Consider the following 21,123-nt stretch of genomic DNA (forward strand, 5'->3'; position numbering starts at 1 on the left):
GGAGATGGTTAAGGCTAGTTTTACTAGTTTAACCCCATCGCAGATTTCATGCACCTGTCCACAGTCAGGAGATGTTGATTTTTAAGAAGTGTCATCGTTCTGTTACCGTGGATTGTATTACTTTTGTTGTCGGGGCCTGTCAGAGCTTATTTAACGGCGTGTTTACACTTATTGAAGATCTTATGTTAATCTCTGTTATTATTTGCTGTTTTTTATAAAAGTTACACGTTGGTACATTTGTTGCGTTTCACCAAATATTTGTTCCTTTTCTATCACACACTCCTTTAATAGATATAGCAATCAGAGTGAACCGAAAGTAGCGTATCATCAACAAAAGCAAAATAAAATATCAGCCCTGGATTTCGCAGTGTGTTTGACAGTAGACTTGAAGTATGTGTACGTGACAGAAGGAATCATGTATCTAACATAAAATAGTTGTTGATTGTCGGCCAAAATTTCGCTCGAAAATCAATTTTGATTATATCATTCAGTGATATAATGGTATGTCAACATATTACATAGTTTTCATATCTTCGAGGTAAATCTTATTTTCTGAAAGCTTGGTATTACGAGGAAAATCGATAAGTAAAAAGTTGTGTATTTCGTTGTAAAGTGGGCCAAGATAATTATATGTATAACGTATGCTTTGTTTATTCTGTTTATATTCATTAATAAACTGCGTAGATAGAATATCGTGTCATTCCCCAACAGGCGAATGCTGGGGTTGAATATGAAGTTGTTTGTTTCATCTCAAGTAGTTTAGACGTCCTTTGAGATATTGACTTGATATTTGGGCATGGACATTTCTTTTTCATCCTCCTATCCATGGATTTTGAAAACAAAAATCGTAAAGCTGAAATATAGTAACTATTTCTATATATATATTGAAATATCCTTCCCCAAAGTGCATAGTTTATTCTTTGATGAAGGATCATAACAAAATTACCGAACTGATAAACCGCAATTGCAAAAAGGAAAAGCAAGAACCGGGAAGTTGGAAACAACCACAACGGACCTTATTTGGTACATGCACTGAGTAAGTTAAACCAGGTTTAATCGTGTAATTCTATTTCGGTTAATTGCTTCCGGAATATTGCAACACAAATGGCAGTATAAATTTTCTACCGAGCAAAGTTGGTTTAATCAGCAGTCAAACAGTATAGAAGATTATTACTGACTATGGAAATCCATCGTCTATAGTCTTTTTGTCCGAAATATAATTGTTCCAGATAAGGTCTTGCTATAGGAAATGATATGATGCTTGTCCAAAGCTTTTGCAATAAATAAATTTGACCTCTTCATTTTTCGAAAGCATATAAAATAAAGATAGTTAAAACAACTTGTGATGTGCCTCGATATCCGCAAGGTCTGGTTAAGTCTTTATTTGTTTATGTTAACTACTTGTGCTTATTGTCCTTGATGAAATCACAAACATGTAAACGAAAATGATACAAGTACGCGTGTTCCCATTTTCCTGACCAACTTAACAATTCAATGGACTCTTTCAACACAACTGAACGGGCTTAGAATTTAAGAAACATATTATTTTTTTTTTTACTTTTTCAGTCAGATAATTTTGCAGTACACATATCTTAATACTGCTTTCATTCAATAAACGGTTACATTTAATTCAGGATTGTAGGGATTTCACTTAAAATTTAAAAAAAATGTTCACCGTTATCAGATCATATTTTTTTCCTCCCAAGATTTAAAAGTTCTTGGTAAATATTACATAATTCAATCTATGCGTGGTTTTAAGCCATGGTTTTTTTTTTAAATTTTTGTAGACAAGAAAGATCCTTTTAAATATATATGCCATCACAGAATTAAATTTTGTGAGACAAAAGTCTAATTTGTATTGTAGGTTTAGATTCCTATTGATCCGTACAACACATGCCTGTTGCATATTTCCTACCAAGGAATCTTCGTTCTATTTGTTTAGATAAAGCTATTGCCATTAAGATAATGTATTCTACAAATCTCATGTAATAAAATATCAGATAACTGAGTGTAAATGAAATGGTAGAGGAAACTGAAAAAAGTTGAATAAATGACAAATTAAGGAAAGGTGGGGACTATAAAATATCACAGATCCCTAAATGACTAAATGATCCCTAAGTCACTCTTATTACAAGTCTATAACACATTTTGGAACAAGAAAAGGGAGAGAAAAAAAAAACACACACACAAACAAACATAAAATAGTAATTTATAACATGACATTTTAGGTAGAACGGTACTAATTATTTTTTTCATAAAACCGACAATACTAAAACGTTTGAAAAATACAACCCTTTAAAACAATTACGGAGCTATAAACTGTCTTTTTCCCCCAACTAAAAAATGTAAGGAAAGTCATAGCATAAGGTTACAATAGCGCAATTATATCTTCTCGGTATTCAACCAGATGTTTTCCCCAACATGAAACCCAGGAATAACAAGTATGTCAGTTGCTTGTTAAACAATTAAAAGGTCTTTCCCTTGAAAACTTTCTCTTTGTAATATACACGTTAAGACATTTGGTTTGATACATAACATGCTAACTTTCTACAACAGTTTGTTTTATTAATTATTTTGTTTTATTTTGTTTTTTGTTTTTGTTTTTTGTTTTGTTTTTTGTTTTTGTTTTTTTTTTTTTCACTTAATGACCTTGTCAAATGCAATTGTAATTTCCATCATGATTCTTGTAATGTAAACTTGATGACCTTTCATTTTATTTCAACAACCCTACTTTCTGTGAACTTTAGCATTTTGCACTTATAAACCCCAACTGGATTCTTTTACGTATAAGAGAATTGATATTAGTGATGTATACGTTATGATCTTTAATTTGATATGCGACAACCTAATTATATAAAATACTTTAGTTTTTGCACTCATTCACCTCACCAAACTCATTTTTCGGGACGAAACATCGATATTTCGGAAGTAAGGTTTAAGACCTTTCATTAGATAAGCGACAGCCTTACCCACTAAGTACTTTATATTTTTTTTTTTCACTTAATGACCCTATCCTTTGTGGTCTTCGGGCCGTTGGTAATCCTCGCTGAATAAATAAAGCTTTAAATCAAATACTATTTTAACATGTATGAGATATCGTGGTTGAAACTTTGATTTTTGAACTGTTCTCATTTAGACCTTCAAACTTCATCACATGACCCCCTTCGACGAAGTAGAAAAAATGATGCAATATCAAATCTATAAATAGGCATTAAAATTTACAAAACCATTGGAAAAATTGAAATTTTAAGTTGTTGTAGTATCTTTGTTTTTTTTTTTTTTAATATATACATATATTGGTCCTTGTCTTTGTGTAAAACACTTGTACTTTAGCAGATTTTTCATATTGTGTAATGTTCATTTGTGTGTCTATTGTGGATTTTTAAAAAATGTACCCCCGCTTTGAAAAACTAAAATTTCAACCGATCCAAAACATGACATCTCAAATCTGAAAATTGTATGATAATTTACAGAACATATGGAACAAGATGACAAAATATTTTGGCAATTCCAGAGCTCATTTCAGCACAATAAATGGTTAAAATATGATGCAATAACAAACTCAAGTCGTAGAGACATGAAACTACCACCACACACCTTCGATTTATTGACCTTGAAAAAAACTTACGAGGTCAAGGTCATACAATCATGTCACGGTCACAAACCGGATTCTGTGAAACACTTAAATTGCCATAATTTTTTAACAGACGTTCGGACAGCTGTAAACTTGGGTTCGAATTGTAAAGTTCAACGAGACGGTCATTTCATACTGTGCATGTACGCACTTATCTCTTTTTTTTTTTCTTAATATCAAGGCCTGTAGTTCGTAGTGAGAAAGCTTTCTAGCACTCTGTGACCTTAGACCTTGGGATGCAAATTAAAGGTCACAAGGACCAAAGATCATTGATGAAGATCCATGTCTACTACTTCCGGTTCTTGAAATATAAATTTTCAAAACTTTAGTATGGTATTTCAAGGGATATAACTCAGAGGTGGTTTGATAACAAAATACATGTTCATAATAGAATAATTAATTGGAAGGAGCGAATAACCAAAATATCATCACGAGTGCAGAAGAACGCATAGATTTAACGCGTGTTCATATTTTGGTTATTCACGATAACCAATTGATTATCATATTTATTATATACATTTTCTCAATTATTCGTTGCTATTTTCAACATAAATTTCAAATTTTGTGGACGGCGGATTGATATCAAAGTTGTGACGTTTTGGCGGTAGAAAGTCCGAGAGTGAAATTACCGAATTTATTTCACAGTGTGAATTATCGAAATTTATTACACTGGGAACATTCGATAAATCACTGCTGTCTATATAATAATGATTGTTTATTAGATCTTCTGCTTATGTGCATGAAACCGTATTCTGATAGATTCTATCTATTATGATTTTCAAGATAAGAGCGATTGAAAGATTTTAAAGGAACAAAACTTTTAAAGACGATAATGAATTCCTTAGCTGGGTCACTTTCTAATAGAACATGATGACATTTACAAGTTCACCAAGTATGATCATGATATCATGAAAAAATGAAGAAGAGTGACTACTAAAAACTGATGTTTGAAAATTAGTTCTTAAGGTTGAGCTCAAGTCAACATCTAGGACATTCCTTAATGAAATGTTTTCATTCATAGTTTCAATAATACATTAAATTTAGCACTGAAACATTGCTTAATGCAATTTTATATGTATATGACACACAAGCACAAGTCAAACTTAGCAACACATGTTTTGTAGTTCTATATAACATTAACAACAAAAATGTAAACAACATAATTTAGAATAAATCTACAGCTGTCAAAAACATGATTTGACATCTGAAATTCATATAGTTCTGTTCATAAGTGAATAATGCAGTGCAAGATTTATGACGAACGACCATTGAATGTAAATGCACACAATTCTTTCCGATACTGTGTTTGAAATATCGATTCTTTCAGCTAAAAGCAGTATTTATTATCTAAATAGAATTGTGGAACTTTTGTACATGTAACACAATGTCTTTTAAAAGAAGTCTGCACATAGAATTGTCAAAAGAAATTGCTTTTTTAAATTCGAAATGTAAAAACGCTTGCCGATACAAAAACATTCGCGTTAAATAAAGAGGGATTTCCGAACGACACTATTATACCAAGTAAGTACATAGGATATGACACAGCGAAACACCCCATAGCTTTTCAGAAAGCTAATACTTGTGTCATATTTAGCTTTTTAAAAATTGATAATATACGTCTTGTTTCCGCATACCTTAAGTGCTTATTTTCTTACGTCTTAGTCAATTTTTTTTCGAAAGAAAAAAGTCGGTGATATAAAACACAAACCTTTACAATGTTTAGTCTATGAAATAAATACTTTAAACAGTCGGTATACCGTTTGGAGTAAAGGAAAGGTAGACTATTAAACATGTAACGCAAATAAGTTTCCGGATTATCATACATAATTCACATTAAATTGTCCTTTTAAGATTTAGTTGTTAGCATACCATGTCAGTCACAAGGGCTGTGATAATTTTACTATGTCGTATGATCAATAATTATTTTCCATAGATCACCTGAATAACATTTTAAAAAGATTTTTTGGTTTTCATTGACAAATGATGATGTTTTTGTGAGCCAGAAAAAAAATTGAGTAGAATAAATTTTATATTGCTTTAAGGTTTTTCCCCATTCGAAAACCATGGACCCGTTAACACGCTTTCACGATAGAAGTTCGTATTTTCCTCCAAGGAGTCCAAGTTGAGAGATGAACGAATTGCAATCATTTATTAAACAAATCTCATGTAATGAAATGTGAGATCAGATCAGATAACAAAATATGAATGAAAATGATAGAGAAAACTAAAAAAAGTTTAATACTGCGAAAGTACTTTAATCCGTGGATACCAATATTCGTGGATCAGGGAAGAAACACAACTTCGTGGTTTCTTGAATTCGTGATTTTGAAGTTTTGAAGTTTTCAAAATACACATCAATGGGAATCTACTATTCGTTGGGAACCAAATTTCGTGTTTTTCTCTACCCACGAAACCACGAAAATGGGTACCCCACGAACAATAGTCTTTCACAGTAAATAGCAAATTAAAGAAAGGTACCATAGATCTTTACTTGACTGCAAGAAAATGGGATCCCCTATCCGAAGGCTCCTTGGAGAGAGAAAAAAGTTGAATTCGTATAATAGGGACACCATCAAGATACTCTCCTCAAAAATAGACAATACACTTTGAAACAAGTAAAAGGAAATAAAAACAAACAAACAAATATAGTTAAAGCTGCAGTAGCTGCCAAATTTGTTCAGTTTTGATTCTACTGAATTTTGCTGATACAATGAAATAAGTTTGTAATAATGCAATTGAGCCAATTAATGTCGATAATACCTATAGAATATTTCGAAAATAACGTTTTTTAAGTCGGAGAATATCGATAGGTCTGATTTTACTATTTTTCGCCATTACTTCCGACGACTGCCGACAGGACATACACTAGGGTTAAAAATTCTTTAACCTTGGCAAAAAAATAACAAAAACGGATACACAGGTAAGCACGTGTCATGTTTTCATTTCGTTTCATCTTTTTCTTGATTAGTTTTCAAATAAACAATGACCATATTTGAGCCGCATTATATCACAATTTCAAAAGGATCTTTGTGTTATATTCGAACTTTGCCGTTGAATGACTACTTTCGCTTTGCAATCAGATTTGTTATGAAAGAAGCGACCTTATAGGACATGCGCGGATTAAGGTCACCAGAAGTCACATGCATACGAACTTATCTGGTCGATTTTTTGTCTTGCAAGACAATAAATATATAGACACCTGTTTTCATGTATATATTGCATTTTATTTGTGGATATCAAATGCAATTATACAAGAAATGAACTATTTAGTAGAAATAATTCAAAGTTAGGTATATTTCAAAACAAACAAAAATTTACGAAAATGACAGCTAATGCAGCTTTAATATACAACTAAACCATTATGATTATTTAAAAGAACAAGCACTGTTGATCTCTTCATAAAAAATAGATTATAACACATGAACATGGATTTAGAGTATTGTGGTGATTTAACTGCATTTTTGTTACAACCTAAAAAGGACTTTAAGGCATGGTATTCGTTCGTGCTGTTTGTGTTTTTCGTGCGTACTTTTTTCTCTTCTGTGATGTTTTTTCCGTGTGTTGTTATTTCTGTTGCCGACATTTTCCCCCCAAGGATTTTCTTCCGTTTATACCTTTCGTGGCATTACTACTTCATTTCAATAAGTTAAAGAAGTATACTCTGAAAAAAGTAAGGACCAAAAAAAAATGACAAAGCGAAACAAAAAAAATTAGTATCTGCAAGATCTATGTAACTATTCAAAGTTTGTCATTAAGTGTAAGTATTTGTAGGAATCAGATAAAATAGGAAAAATCAGAAACATGAATGCCAAAGAACCATCGATCTGAACAAGGATAATTTCTCTATATGAAAAGGCCACTATTTGATCTCAGCGTCACTGGATTTGTTCAGATTTTTTTAACAGAATGTTAGAAAGATAAGTTTTTTTTTTGCAGGGTTATCTGCTGTTGTAATGTTTCTTTTTATTTCAATTAACATGCTTCAAATAAGCGTTTGTACATTCAAATACAATTATATATTGTCTTAGCTTTCTAACGAGCCCAAGTAATAAATATTTGAACTTTTCCAAGTCCAAACTGGTGAAAAATGGCCACCCCTACCCATGAAAAAAATGTCTCAATATGAACCGAAATGTTTATTTTAGCATATCATCGATGTAAAAAAAACAAGTTGTGTTCTAGTGTTTTAATTATCGATATATTCAACATACCTGCTCATTTCAAGTACTACGGTATTCTGAAAAAAAGATAATATCGGTTGTTATAGAAGAAAATTCTGGAATTCTAAAAATTCCCATTTTTCCGATTTTATAGTAATTGTTACCCCAAAAGGAAAATCTAAGTGCCTGAATTGATCAGATATGTTGGATTCATTATCCTAATTATGAACGCCTAAATAAAATTCGAGTTCGACAATGTCAGTATGCTTTGAAGAAGAATTCTGTTTGAGAGTGAGACAAGTTTTCTAGGGGTAGGGGTAATATTTTTAACTTTTTTGGAAAATCCTTTTTTGAAAATTAGTTTTTCTTGGTTTATTTATGTAGAAAATTAAATTATCTATCGAATGTTACCAAATTTGAGACGTTTTAATAGAAGAATAACGTATAGAGTCGAATTTATGTGACTTTTGACCGAAAAATTGAAAATCCAGTTTTTGGAATTTTTTGATAAATTCTGATTACGAAAATCGCCAAAAATACCCCAGAAATATAATTTGTGATAATACTAAACAGAAAATATCAAATAAGCCATTTTTTACCGAAGCATTAATACTCTAGGGGTTTTGACATTGAAAAATATGTAGATTTAAGCGATATTTCGGCGGGGTAGGGGTACAATTCTTTTTTCATTTTACCGCAAACCCTAACAGTTACTGCACTTTTCTGGACACCATTGTAAAGCTGAGACATTGGGCTACATGTTGATACATGCATATGTCAGTTTACTTCTTTCTGTAGAAAGAAGAAGTTCGTAGAATAAAAAAAAAACTTTAAAAACTGATTTGTTTGCCTCAACAAGGTATAAAATGTAGCAGAAAAAAATACAAAAACGCTTCAGTTTATTTTTATTTATTATTATTATTTTTTTTTTTGCGATAAAAAGTTTCGTAAATGGGAGGTTCAAGGCTACCTGAAAATCATATTTTGGTTGATGAGTTGGGGGAGGGGGTGCACGAGGGGTTATCTCAGTCCACGTACTAATTCTGATGGCGCAAATAGTCAAATTACAAAATGGTGTTTTTTATATCATGTTTCATACCTCTGCCTGATTCTTCAAATGGTAATTCTTTTTAATGACATCTTGGATTTGTTTGTAAAAGTTGCATCTACTAAAAGTGTGGCAATGCAGAAAAAAAAACGAATAGAGCTGTCCTTCAATTTCAGTTTCCGTAACACAGACAATGTATTTTGTACAATTTTGCGTTGTGTCCGAAGCAGCAATTATACATGGAAAATGTATCCACCGTTGATGAAAATATTTGAATGAACAATATGCAAATGAGTATAAAAGGCAAATCCATCCACCAATGAGAATAACATTTAGACTAATATAGCGCTTTCAAGCTGACCTGAATGTCGTGACAAAGTTCAATTACGTCACTGGCCAGTGTGTACATTGTTCCGTCCTTAAAGTTAAAAATATATTCTAATATGATGTTTCCATATCGTCAAACAGTATATGTCGGTACAACCCCATCTTTAGCACCTGCGCTCTGTCTCTTTTCTTTCGATGTCGATTCGAGATAAAACATTCATTTAAAAACGTTTACGCGATGATTTAACGGCTGAGAGGTTATCTAATTGAAATCAATTATATAAATACACACATTTAACACAAACGATGACATAAATATACAAATTTAATCCAATTTCCATACGGGGGAGGTTAAATGGAACAGTCGTTATTTTGGCTACGCCTAGGGAAACTTTTGTCACAAAAATTACCGCATTTGTCATATTAGAAAAGTAAGAATGCCTTCCGGGGGTAGATTTGACTGTAGCTATTTCAACATGGGTTTGGCATTTATATTCCTTCATTTAACACCTCACTGTTGCTCGGTGTTAAATAATCGAATATAAATGCCATATCCATTTTAAAATAAGTACAAATCTACCCCCTCCATGAAATATTTCGTAATTTTACCTAGAAACCACCGAATGATTTCCGAAATCGAAGAAATTTTGTTCGATACAAAGGTTAATTTATTTCCCCATAATATAGACAAACAAAATCGTAGAAAACTGTTATAAGCTCCCGTAGCCGTCTATGATTTTTAGACAGTCAGTAGACCTGACGCTTCACCCTCCAACAGAATCTACTGACTGTCTATATAACTATATAGATGGTCACCTGGGAGCTTACAACTTATTATGAAGGGTAATAACAAAATTACCGAAGATAACACTAGGAATAGTCATGACGGCAAGTCTGCATAACAAATGGTTATATCAAGGTTAAACCTGAAAGTTAGAAACAATCACAATGTTCTATCTTAGTACTGTCATAGTCTGGTATTCTGGTGGAAATGGTGGGTTATACCAGGTTTTACAGCACGCCTCCCGCTTCCATTATGGTTAATTATTTCCGGTGTATTACTAGATAAAAGGGTAGAATAAAATTTATCTAAAAAATATTTAATTCATCTTATTTTTATTTTAATTGATTATCATTATTTTTTTTAAATATCATAAATAAATTTTAAAATTACTTTATAATAAAGCCCTCATAATTGAGTCGTCAGTATGAGACTCGTAAGAGTAGTCAAGGACGTTTAAAAAACTCCCTTAGTAGTGCCACCGGGTAAAGTTGGTGAAAAACCCGTTGCCGAAACAGACCGCGGAGATTATTGCTATGATTATGAAAATCTAAAGTATTGTAGTCAGAAACAGAATATTTCTGAAAAAGTTGAATATCGGAAAAGAAATCATGGTTGCCCAAAGCTTTTGTCATAGACAAAATTGACCGCTTCTTTTTTTCCACAGCTCTGAAAGTTTTTTAAGTCAAAAGATGCCAACGCATTTGCAAGTCTTTAATAACTCTACCATAATATAAGTGTGTTAAAATTGGACAGAAATACATTTTGTCGCCATAGGAAATCTTAAATATAGGGTCTTAAAATTGGGTAAATTAATTTTCCATACTATTTACAACATGAAACTTGGTTAAATTGAAGGATATCGCCACGATAATCGCACATGGAGTTGCTCCATCGTAATTGGTTGAATTATCTTCGTAACTCCGCCTTGAAATATGTGTCAGGGAGCTCCGTTTTTGTAGCTGGACTCTTTGACGGACTTTATTCATTTACCATGGGATAAGTGCGAATGGCGTAGCAAGGCATTCTTACTCTTCCGAAGCACCTGGTGTCACTCCCGGTTATTGTAAGAGTTTATATTACTGGTGCTTTTTTGTGTTTGTGTGTGTGTGTGTGTGTATGTGTGGTGTCTTGTTTTCCTTCTCTTCTGTTTTTTATACATTGTATCTGTATTTTATTCTGTTCGCTATATTGTCTGCATGTGTGTACATCATCGTTGTTTCCTGTTTTCACGTTTATGCCACGTACTCCAATGATTGACGCTTCGGTATTTTAGGAAATAATGCAGGTCGCGAGCTTCCCATTATACGAATTTGTGGAAATTTTCCTGTTATTAAGGATACTAAAATTACATAATTGTTTGATCCAAAATTTATGTCGTTGCAATTGGTTTAAAGTCAAACTTTATATAAGGGGTTGTAAGAATTGTGTGGATAGAGTTTTTCTGATATTTCTATATCTCTTTAGTTGTGAATTTGTATTTTAAAAAGGGGTACTCTATTTCTCAGATATTACAACAGAGTTGAAAAATCGACTAATGGAAGCGACTATGAATAGAGACTATGCCAAATGCGCATAAAAGGTAAAGATAACAATGTCTCTCATCAAATTTCTATTATAAGCAAATAATATTTATGATAGAAGACTGAAACTTTTGGTCTCAGTCTTGTATTCTTTGCCCCATAGGCTTCTATAGTATATCTCAAATTTTCATGATTTTTTGAAAATAGACAAGGAGTTTCAATCTAACTTTTGACCATGTTTTTCAATTAAGGAAATGTCAAGAATAATTTTTAGGTCCATTTTAGAATAAAAAGGCATGAACTTTGGTACACCAGGACAGGTTAAACTAAAAATTGACTTTTTCTACTTGCACTTTTATTTTGAGTTCATGAAATAGACCCCTTTTTAGAGCATTATTTTTCATGAAAATACTGTTTTTTTCTCAAGAACAAGGTTTTGTGTCATAGCTTGATATTTACCCTGTACTTTTGATGAAAAATGATAGTCATTTGCCAAGAAACAAAAACAGGAAAAGGCAAAAGGGAAGCGCACTATATTTTTAGCCTCCACGTTTTGACGTACACCCTCTCAGGAATATGTAATACAAGATTGATACCTTTTAAATTTTCATGACTTTTGAATTTATAATGCATATCTGAAGTAATTTATGTCGTTGTTTGTATTTTTAAAGTAATTTAGCAAATCAGAAATTTAAATGTTTCTGAAATCATACTCTCGATTTCTGCTCCGAATTTTTATTTTCAAAGAAAAGAATTGTACTATGAATTGAAGTATTAATAAAACAGAGTTGCATGTAGTCTAGTTATTTCATCATAAACATTTCACTTTAGATTTTGAGTGAACAATCGGAATAAAAATATTGAAATAAGTTTCTTTTTCTCCGTTTTAAAGGGAAATTTCAGTGTATTGCAGTGTATGCTATACAGATAATTACAGTAATGGTGTTTTATTTACAAACACGATATGACCTGAGGATGTCACAAACCATTAACTACCTAACAATGTGTTTATCAATTTCTCCTAACTCGTTAGGTGTTTTAATCTTTCTTGTGTCCCATTTTTATCCATCTATTCAATCAATCATTAATCTGTCGATCAGTCAATGAACGAACCTTTCCATGACCAACAAAATACCAACTGCATAGCCTCTCCTATCCACCACATGTCATTGAATATTCAACTAATGTGATGGATTACCATTGTCATATATACTTCTTTTTATATTCGTGACAGAAATATCACACAACTTAACGTCCTATTATATGTGCAACACCCAATATCGTTATATAGGAAGGAGAGTAATTCCATGAATTAAACATTTATATAGCGGATAAATTCTGCAAACGTAAGTCTTTTTGTAATACTAGAAGTCTTGACATCAAACACTGTAAAGTTATTTCTTAACGTGTAGATATATTTATCACAACTTTAAAATGTTCTAAAGTATGTAGAAGTTAGCGTTTAAAAGCCACAAAAAAAGTAATAACTATTTATTGTTAAAAACGTGTTTGCGCTATTTAGAAACTTATTAAATTTTTAAATACTAAAACATATGAAAAGAAAAAAAAACATATACTTGAAATTGAGGTACAGCAGTAAAATTTTTTAAATATTTAGTTCAATTATAAATGATCAAAAAGACATTATAAGCAGTCTTCTAACGAAAACCAACAACACAAATCATTGTAAAAAATGGACGAGACACAGGACAACCCTAACGCACGCCTGTCATTAAAAGTAAGTTAGAAAATAACACACATTTCTAATGGTCTCATTTACATGCGTGTCATGAACAGTATATAATTTTTCTTTAACATGGTAATCGATTGTAAATGCAAATTTCCTTATATTATATGTATATCATACAAACATGATGACGTTTTACACTTTCGATTTTCATGTGCGCAGTTGAGACTTTAATGTTTTTTCTAAGAAGACACTTGTTCATTGATAACGTGTTACGCAGAAAGTCAATATCTGAAGAGTTGTCCTGTTGTGTGACATTTTTACACACGATAGAAAAAGCTTGTTGCGTAGGTTGAAGAAATCTAAATAAATGTCTTTATTTCAATTCTATCTGTGATAAATTCTCTGAAGTGGCGCCGACCTGGTCTTAGTCGTAGGAGTAAATCAATTTTATAAGGATTTTTATATAAATCTAATTAAGGTATCAAATTCGTCTATTCGATACTAGTATTTAAACATGTCCGATCTGATTTAGACATTTGTCGTATGTTTAACATTATGAGCCTTCAATGAACGACTCCACATAAAAGAGGAGTAAATTCACATCTGATTGGCGGCTACAACAATAAGGATATCCTCATAAAACCACATATACCTCGGTATCTAGCTTCTATGGAAAAGTAAGTTTTATTATGAGGAACCACGTGTATTTACATAGGTTCTTATTGAGATTTGTATATTGTCCAGTATATATATATTTTTTTACATTAAGCCATACTTTTATATTTTTCTTCGATTCCTTTTATTTGCTCTGTAAAATGATATTAAGGCGATACAATATATTATTGTTTTTACGTTAGCGACAGTTACGATATTTTTACGCTTTATTTTATTTCAGAATGAATGACTCTAAATTATTCGCAATATTTATTTGTGTTACTTTTCTAAGTTTGGATGTTTTAAGTGCACCGGCTACGAATTCAAATAATAAATCTAGTAATGCCACCAATATCGAAACACAAGTGAACAAGGACCCTAAAAGCAATAGTTCAAAAACCAATTCATCAAAATCAGTCGCAACTAAGAGTGCGGAATTGAATGAGACAAATAAAACAAGTGCAAAGGGAAGTAATTCGCAAAGTCCTGCTTCAAAAGTACTGCCAAAGACAGACAGTAAAGGTGCCGAATCAAAATCAACTCCTGGAAAAAAGCAGGTGACAGTCAGAACAAATAAAGGAACAGAACCGGTAAAGACAAAGAAATCATCAAAAACCAGTTCAAAAACAACTGCAACAGCAAAAGTCGGATCTAGTAAACAATCGGAAATGACAACAAAGAAGAAAGTTTCAAATGTAAAGCAGCAAACAAGAGTCGAAACTGCTAAAACCCAAAGCAGTAAAGCTAACACTGAGAAGGATAGTTCAAAGGATTTAAATCGAAATGCTGCAAATACACAGAAGAGCTCGAATACCAAATCCGTAAAAGAAGAATTGCGTTCATCAACCAATGAAAATAAAGCAACAACGGCCAAGAATACTAATTCAACAACTGTAGCGAAAGAAACTAATCTTAAAACAAAGACAACAGTTGTGAAACATAGTGAAACAACAACGCCATCTGTAGAACAAGCAAAGCCAACACCAGAGAAAAAGATTATGAAACAAACTAAGCCAATTTCACAGGAAAAAGTAACGAAACAAATCAAGCCAACCACAAAGAAAATTGTGATGAAACAAAGTAAGCCAACTCCGTCTGTTAAACAAACACAGCCCGAAGAAGATGATAATGTCATAACAACCACAACGACCACAGAAGCGACTGTAACAGACAACGTTGAAACGGTAACATCTTGGGATGGTCTTCGTAAGTATTCGTCAGGTTTTTTTAATTTCTTTGAGCACGTGTTTTTTATTACTATTTTGATGAGTGTTTCATATTTATTATGCACGGATCGCTCTTCGAGAGTGATGAACTCGAAGACTTGAAGGTTTTTTTTTCTGTTTTTGTTTAATTCGTCAATGTACTATATTGACCTTACACAATCGAAAAGTTTTCTTGCAAGGTATATATAAGTTGGACTTGACGATATTAAAAGACCAATAGCAGGGATGTGTTAAACCCTTAGAAATCACAAAAAGTTCAACAATATTCGTTATTACGAAGATGGTTTAAAGTCCCATTCTCATGGAGAAAATTTACGTACATGAGCAAAGTAACATATGTATATACAAGTAAATTTGCGAAGCGTTCATGAATATGTCTTTTTAAAATGCGCATATAAAATGATGAAATATCAGGGTATTTAGGGGTTATTTTTGCAATATTTTAACCGCCCTCTGCTATGTTAATGTAATATAATAATTATTACCCTTAACATAGTTACTTTTCATATCTTTGTTACCGTTATAATACCATAAAAGAAAAAAAAGAAGAACAGAAAAAAACGGCAATAGCTTGACCTTAAGAACCCTGACCGCCTGCTTATCAGTTATATTACATACTTTTAAGAAGAGGTGAAATCGATGTTTTATATTGTGAACAATGTACCGTTATTACAGCTAATCAGTTTTGAAATAAGTTACTACATGTACAAGTAAAAGCATTTTCTTTCTCTTTTCATATGTGGAAAATATCTAATATCTAGACTCCAGTTGTGGATCGGGGGTCCGATGGTTACATCTCTTTTGTTTTGTGCAAACCTCGGGTAAAATTCAGCAAATGATAGCCTGGAACCTCCCCAATCCAAAGTGATTGTTCGAAATTCTCCTCTTTTCTGGATCCTTTATGCCGCTACATTAGGAATTTTCTTCGTAGCTAATTATGCTAACATGTATATTAGGCTCATAATTTATAGTCTTTTAATCTTATATACTCACTGACTGTTAATGTATTCAAAATATTCTTTGGAGTAATAGAAACATGTACATGAATCATATATATGAGATGGTTTTTGCGTATAAAAGCCTAGCTTCTGGGATTTGACACATCGCATCTACCCCAAAGAACTTGAGATTAAAGGATACTACAGACACTGTTAAGTCTGCCTCATATCGTGACCTATACTTAGAGATCGATGGTAAAGGAAAACTATTGACCAAACTTTACGACAAACGTGATGACTTTTCATTCAGAATTGTCAACTTTCCTTTCATCTGTGGCAAGATCCCTTCAGCACCTGCGTATGGAGTTTTCATATCACAATTCTAACTTATGCCAGAGATTACCGTAAATATGCAGAATTTTTGTATCGCGCTAGACTTCTTACAATTAAGCTTCTGGAACAGGGTTATGTTGCTACAAAACAGAAGTTTTATGGTCGCCATCATGAACTCGTGGATAGTTGCGGTGTATCCATCTTCACCATGAAAACTGATTTGTTCAACGTGTGATAGTTTTCCTTTCCTCTTTCGTCTACACCGGACTTGACTTTTGTTAAGAAAATTGGTCTGCCGATTAAACCGGAAGTTTACAAAGGATTCTTTGACGGACAGGTATTGCGGTAGAAAAGTAAATAGATTTTCCTGCCACTTTAATATGACTCTAAACTGAATTGGCAATACATGAGACATGTAAGAAGAAGAAATGAAAAGACTGAAATTTTATTTTAACCGTATTGTATGTAAGAGAGATAAACATGAACTATGCATACGTAATAAATCAACCGCACATGTCCGAGATTAAAATTGCAAAAAATAAAAACAAGGTGCACACATCACCGAGTTTAACTATATTCTGCTACTTTGATATAAATTAATTTGAGATAAATACTGTAAACTAATTGGTTAAAATAATTTTGTTATATCTCAATGGATAAAAAAAAATATTGACACGCCCCTATTCAGTTAAATTCAGAGCTACTTTTTTCATGTTTGAAGATAAAAATATGTTTTAAAATTAATTTATAAGAATTGCCTATGATAAAAATTTTGTCTATTGAAAAATAACATAAATTTTCCATGTGCATATTTTGTTTATTGCACTTCGCGTGATAAACATATGCACATGGAAAATTTATTTTTCAATAGACAAAATTGTTATCATAGCTCAATTCTTAAATGGCAAATAAAATGCAAATAATGGGCCTTTTTTTATTTTATTTTTGCTTATTTGTTTGCCTTTTTTTCTTTTTGGTGGTGGGTCCTTTAAACAAGTAATTGAATAATATCACAATTCCCCGAGAGGAACAATAATTTTCAACGTGACTACATAAAAACGGGAAATATGTCATTACCTTACATGCGCGCCAACTTAATTAATAAATTCGTGTGAATTTTACAGCATGCAGTGCACGTTTCCGTGCTCACCCTGTTGATAAAACGAAATTCGAAGTGGCATTCGCTGAAAATTTATTCGCTGGTGATTCCTACCAGAGTTGCCCCTCAACGTTGGTTTGGCGACAGGACCAATGCATGTGTGGTTGGATGGATCCGGAAAAAGTAGAAACTTGCAATTGTTGTGGTCAAGGATTAAAATCGCATAAATCAGACAAAACGATGTACATGCGCCTTGTGAATGGAGACTGGTTAGAAGAAACTTGCAATATATTTGATGCAAATCAAATTTGGGACAATGAAAAGTGTAATTGTGTTTGGGATCCCAACAAGCCACAGACGCATAAGGCATCTGTGTTCAAAGCAGCTGTTTTACCAAATGGTAAGTTTACTGGTCTTGCTATTTCAAACCGATCTTATAGATTTCTTATTATGTACTTAGGATTAGAATTAAATGATAGTGTACGCGGGAATATACCACAAAGTCTAGAATATACATTATATGTAACAAAATTCAATACATGATGTCAGCATCTGCGCAATTCTACATGGTCCATGGCCCGTACACATTTATATTATGAGTGGTAAAAAAATCGGGTAGCTTTTATGAAACGATTTCTTTTCAAAAGTATTATATTGATACAATTGAATACTCCCCAGAAATATATGTAAGGCATAATTGAAATTACATTTTTTCCAGTTCTGACGAAATGTATGAATTTAGTAAATATGACACTTGATGAAGGACTAAAGGACTCGGGTGGTCGGGATCTGACGCCATTATTTGGAAGACAGAGAATAAGAGTTGTAGACGAGAAGGGAGACGTAGGGAAATCGGTAGAAATCAGAAGAGCTCCATTCAAAATTGGAATTTTTAATGGAAATGACCTACAGTCTACAGTTTATTTCAAATTCAATTTTAAAGTACATCCGGACCAAGTACGCAGGCGTAAAAAGATGGTGATCATGTCTAATGGCTGCAAACGACGATGGCAGAGAAAAGTGCTGCAGCCATCTCTAGAAGTAGCCTTTTTCCCTTATAATGAAACTTTTGAAGTACAGTTTTCTACAACAGGAAAAACTATTGTGGAATATATTAAGGGAACGAAGGTATGTTGCCCATAAAAGTTTAAATTACATAATGTTGAGATTTTTTTTCCCAAACCTAGCGGTAATCTTAGATTAACCTTAAATGAAATGAACTACTACTCTGATTTAATGACAGTTGATGAATAAAGTCATCGTTGATCAGACATTTCGATTGAAAAAAGCTTTGAAAATTCATTTGACCATCAAATATATAAAAATAATAATTCATGTGAAATCTTTATCAACCAAAGAGACTGAATATTTTGACAGTCGTCATCATCTTAAGGTCTGTTTTGTCTACTTTTTGTCAGTATTGCTAGGTATTGTCGGTTCTCTATCGGTATTCCTGGTATTGTTTGGTGTTGATCTCTATCGTTCAAGGGGCGGGATTGATTGGTGTCATAAGTCCTCTATGGGTGAAGTACAATGTAACACAACATGTCAGGTTTTGTTTGGTCTTCATCAGTTAAGGAGGCGGAGTTCCTGAATGTCAGCTAATAGTGTCATGTGCTTTGGTAAACTCTATATTTCTTCTTTGTTGTCTCATTTATATATTTAACGTTTCTTATGCTGTATCAGCTTAGAATATAAGTTTTTGGCTAGGAAAGAGGGTCATGGTTTCTGAAAATTGACCACTTGTGTATGTATGTATATTTCAGGATGCTAATGGTTGGTATCAATGCGTTTTGTACTTACAAGACAGAAAACTTAATCTTGAAGTGAATGGTCAGAAAGTCTACTCTACTAATGGAATGTCAGGTATAAATGTTATTTCGACGTTTTGCCGAAAAAATCATCAAATATTATAGACAGTAGCATACCTATGCTGGTTATTGATTTTTGACGGGAAAAATTATCGTGATTTCAATATTTGAAAACGGAACGAAATAACATTGGTTTTAAATAAAATTCTTTAATGATTTTTTTTAAAGAAATTTGGAATTTAAAAGTATGCACGTATGCCAAATAAATTCGAAATTTACACACATGTGAGAAAAATTGTTTATACATTCAAGAATGCACAGAAAAGACAATTGTCAAAGAGAACCCTATCGATGTAAAGTTATAAATTACATTACTTTTCGAACGACCATGCAATAGCGTGAAATGCTTTTAAACACTTATGAGATAATGTTAACGAAGAAAGATCGATCAACAAATAGACAGTATATGCATTTTATTAACCAACTACCCAAAATACGTTAAAATATGTCAAAAACTGTCCAACTGATATGAATTCAAACCGGGCATCTATACGGGGCCAATATGAAAAAAAGAGAGCCAATATGGATCAAACCAGGGCCAATACGGCATCATAACTTCCGGTCGTATGACACCGCCATCTTGAGTTAGAATGGGATTTAATGAACTTTAATCACCAGAACTAAAAGCTGCAGAAACACAAAAAAAATCTTCCATTTTATACAAAAAGGATATTTAAGACTGAATAATGCAAATAAACCTATATGTTTTTGGTAATACACGAAAACAACTGTTCTACAAATCATCTAGTTGAGTTGGTTAATAAAACTGTCAATAAATATAGGTTTCGGTCAATCACATTGGCCTCGACAGCCGTATTGGACCTCGGCAATGCCTTGGTACCAATACGACCGCTTCGGCCAATATGACAGACCCCAAACTTATAACAGGGCCAATATGAAATTACATATTTATTAACATATATTATTTTAGGGCGAGTTAGATCTACTGACTGTCCACTTACTGTCGCTGGTTCACCAGTAAATGCCAAACATCATTTTGACGGATACATTGATGAGGTAAGTACACTTTTAACATGAAATCCTCCGAACCAAATAATCAAAACATCTTCCTCATCCCAAAAGTAGGCAAACATATCTGTGAAAAGATTTTCTTCCGATAAAGTAGTCAAGTGCCAAAAACATTACCACTAACATAAAAATCAAAGCTAGTTGTTATTTTTATTCACCTAAAAATATAATCATCATAGTTTCTTGAATTTATTTACCCTATTTTAACATTACCCCCTTTTTTATTGTATCTATATGTAGACTACTGGATAGGTTAATATATAATGTGTAGTTTATATTTGGCTTAATTGTAAAGAAATACGTTTCAGCTTTTTGAAAAGCGCTTTACCACCAATTGACATAGAAATAAAGGACAGTAATTTTACTCCATAGATCTTTACGTCTCTTTCTCTGTTGAAATCTGAATCTTTCTTGCTCTCTTTTCAGCTTCAGGTTGTGAAACAATGTAAATATGAATCTGATGTAGCGTCGTGAGAACATTTCCTATGTGTACAGAACTACTTATCACAATTCAAATTATTATGTTGAAAAAAGACAAAGCTTTTTCTAGAAAGCTATGTAATGGTAGAAGATTTCACGACGTGACATATGACTGGTCGATAAAAAGTTTGATTCCTTTGTGTGGTTGTAAGGAATATGTTTTAAACATAAAATTCTAATTTTTAAAAAGATTACGTAATATTTTGGTCGACACTTACAATGTATGTACAATTTAGTGAGGACTGTATTCATATCATAGGTGTACATGAAATCCAATAAATATTTCCTCCGTACTATAACCTTGTGCTCTGTTCTTATGCTACAACAATA

At 32.5% G+C, this 21,123-nt stretch overlaps 1 protein-coding gene across 7 annotated transcripts in view; it reads left to right on the forward strand.

Moving 5' to 3' along the window:
- The window catches only part of LOC148627301 (uncharacterized), a 69,381-nt gene extending 48,295 nt beyond the window's left edge, over positions 1-21,086 (forward strand). The window contains exons 1-7 of one of the 7 annotated variants that reach the window (XM_088571213.1): positions 679-1,036; positions 14,059-15,023; positions 17,439-17,813; positions 18,132-18,541; positions 19,180-19,279; positions 20,216-20,301; positions 20,740-21,086. In XM_088571213.1, coding sequence (XP_088427339.1) covers positions 924-1,036; positions 14,059-15,023; positions 17,439-17,813; positions 18,132-18,541; positions 19,180-19,279; positions 20,216-20,301; positions 20,740-20,787 — 2,097 coding nt within the window. In that variant the 5' untranslated portion in view covers positions 679-923 and the 3' untranslated portion in view covers positions 20,788-21,086. The other 6 variants (XM_088571217.1, XM_088571227.1, XM_088571235.1 and 3 more) reach the window with 6 other exon arrangements.
- The last annotated feature ends 37 nt before the right edge of the window (positions 21,087-21,123 follow it).

Source organism: Perna viridis, chromosome 1 (genome assembly GCF_037379345.1).
Source record: "Perna viridis isolate PV_CMFRI_1.1 ecotype Kerala chromosome 1, ASM3737934v1, whole genome shotgun sequence".
NCBI lineage: Eukaryota > Metazoa > Mollusca > Bivalvia > Mytilida > Mytilidae > Perna > Perna viridis.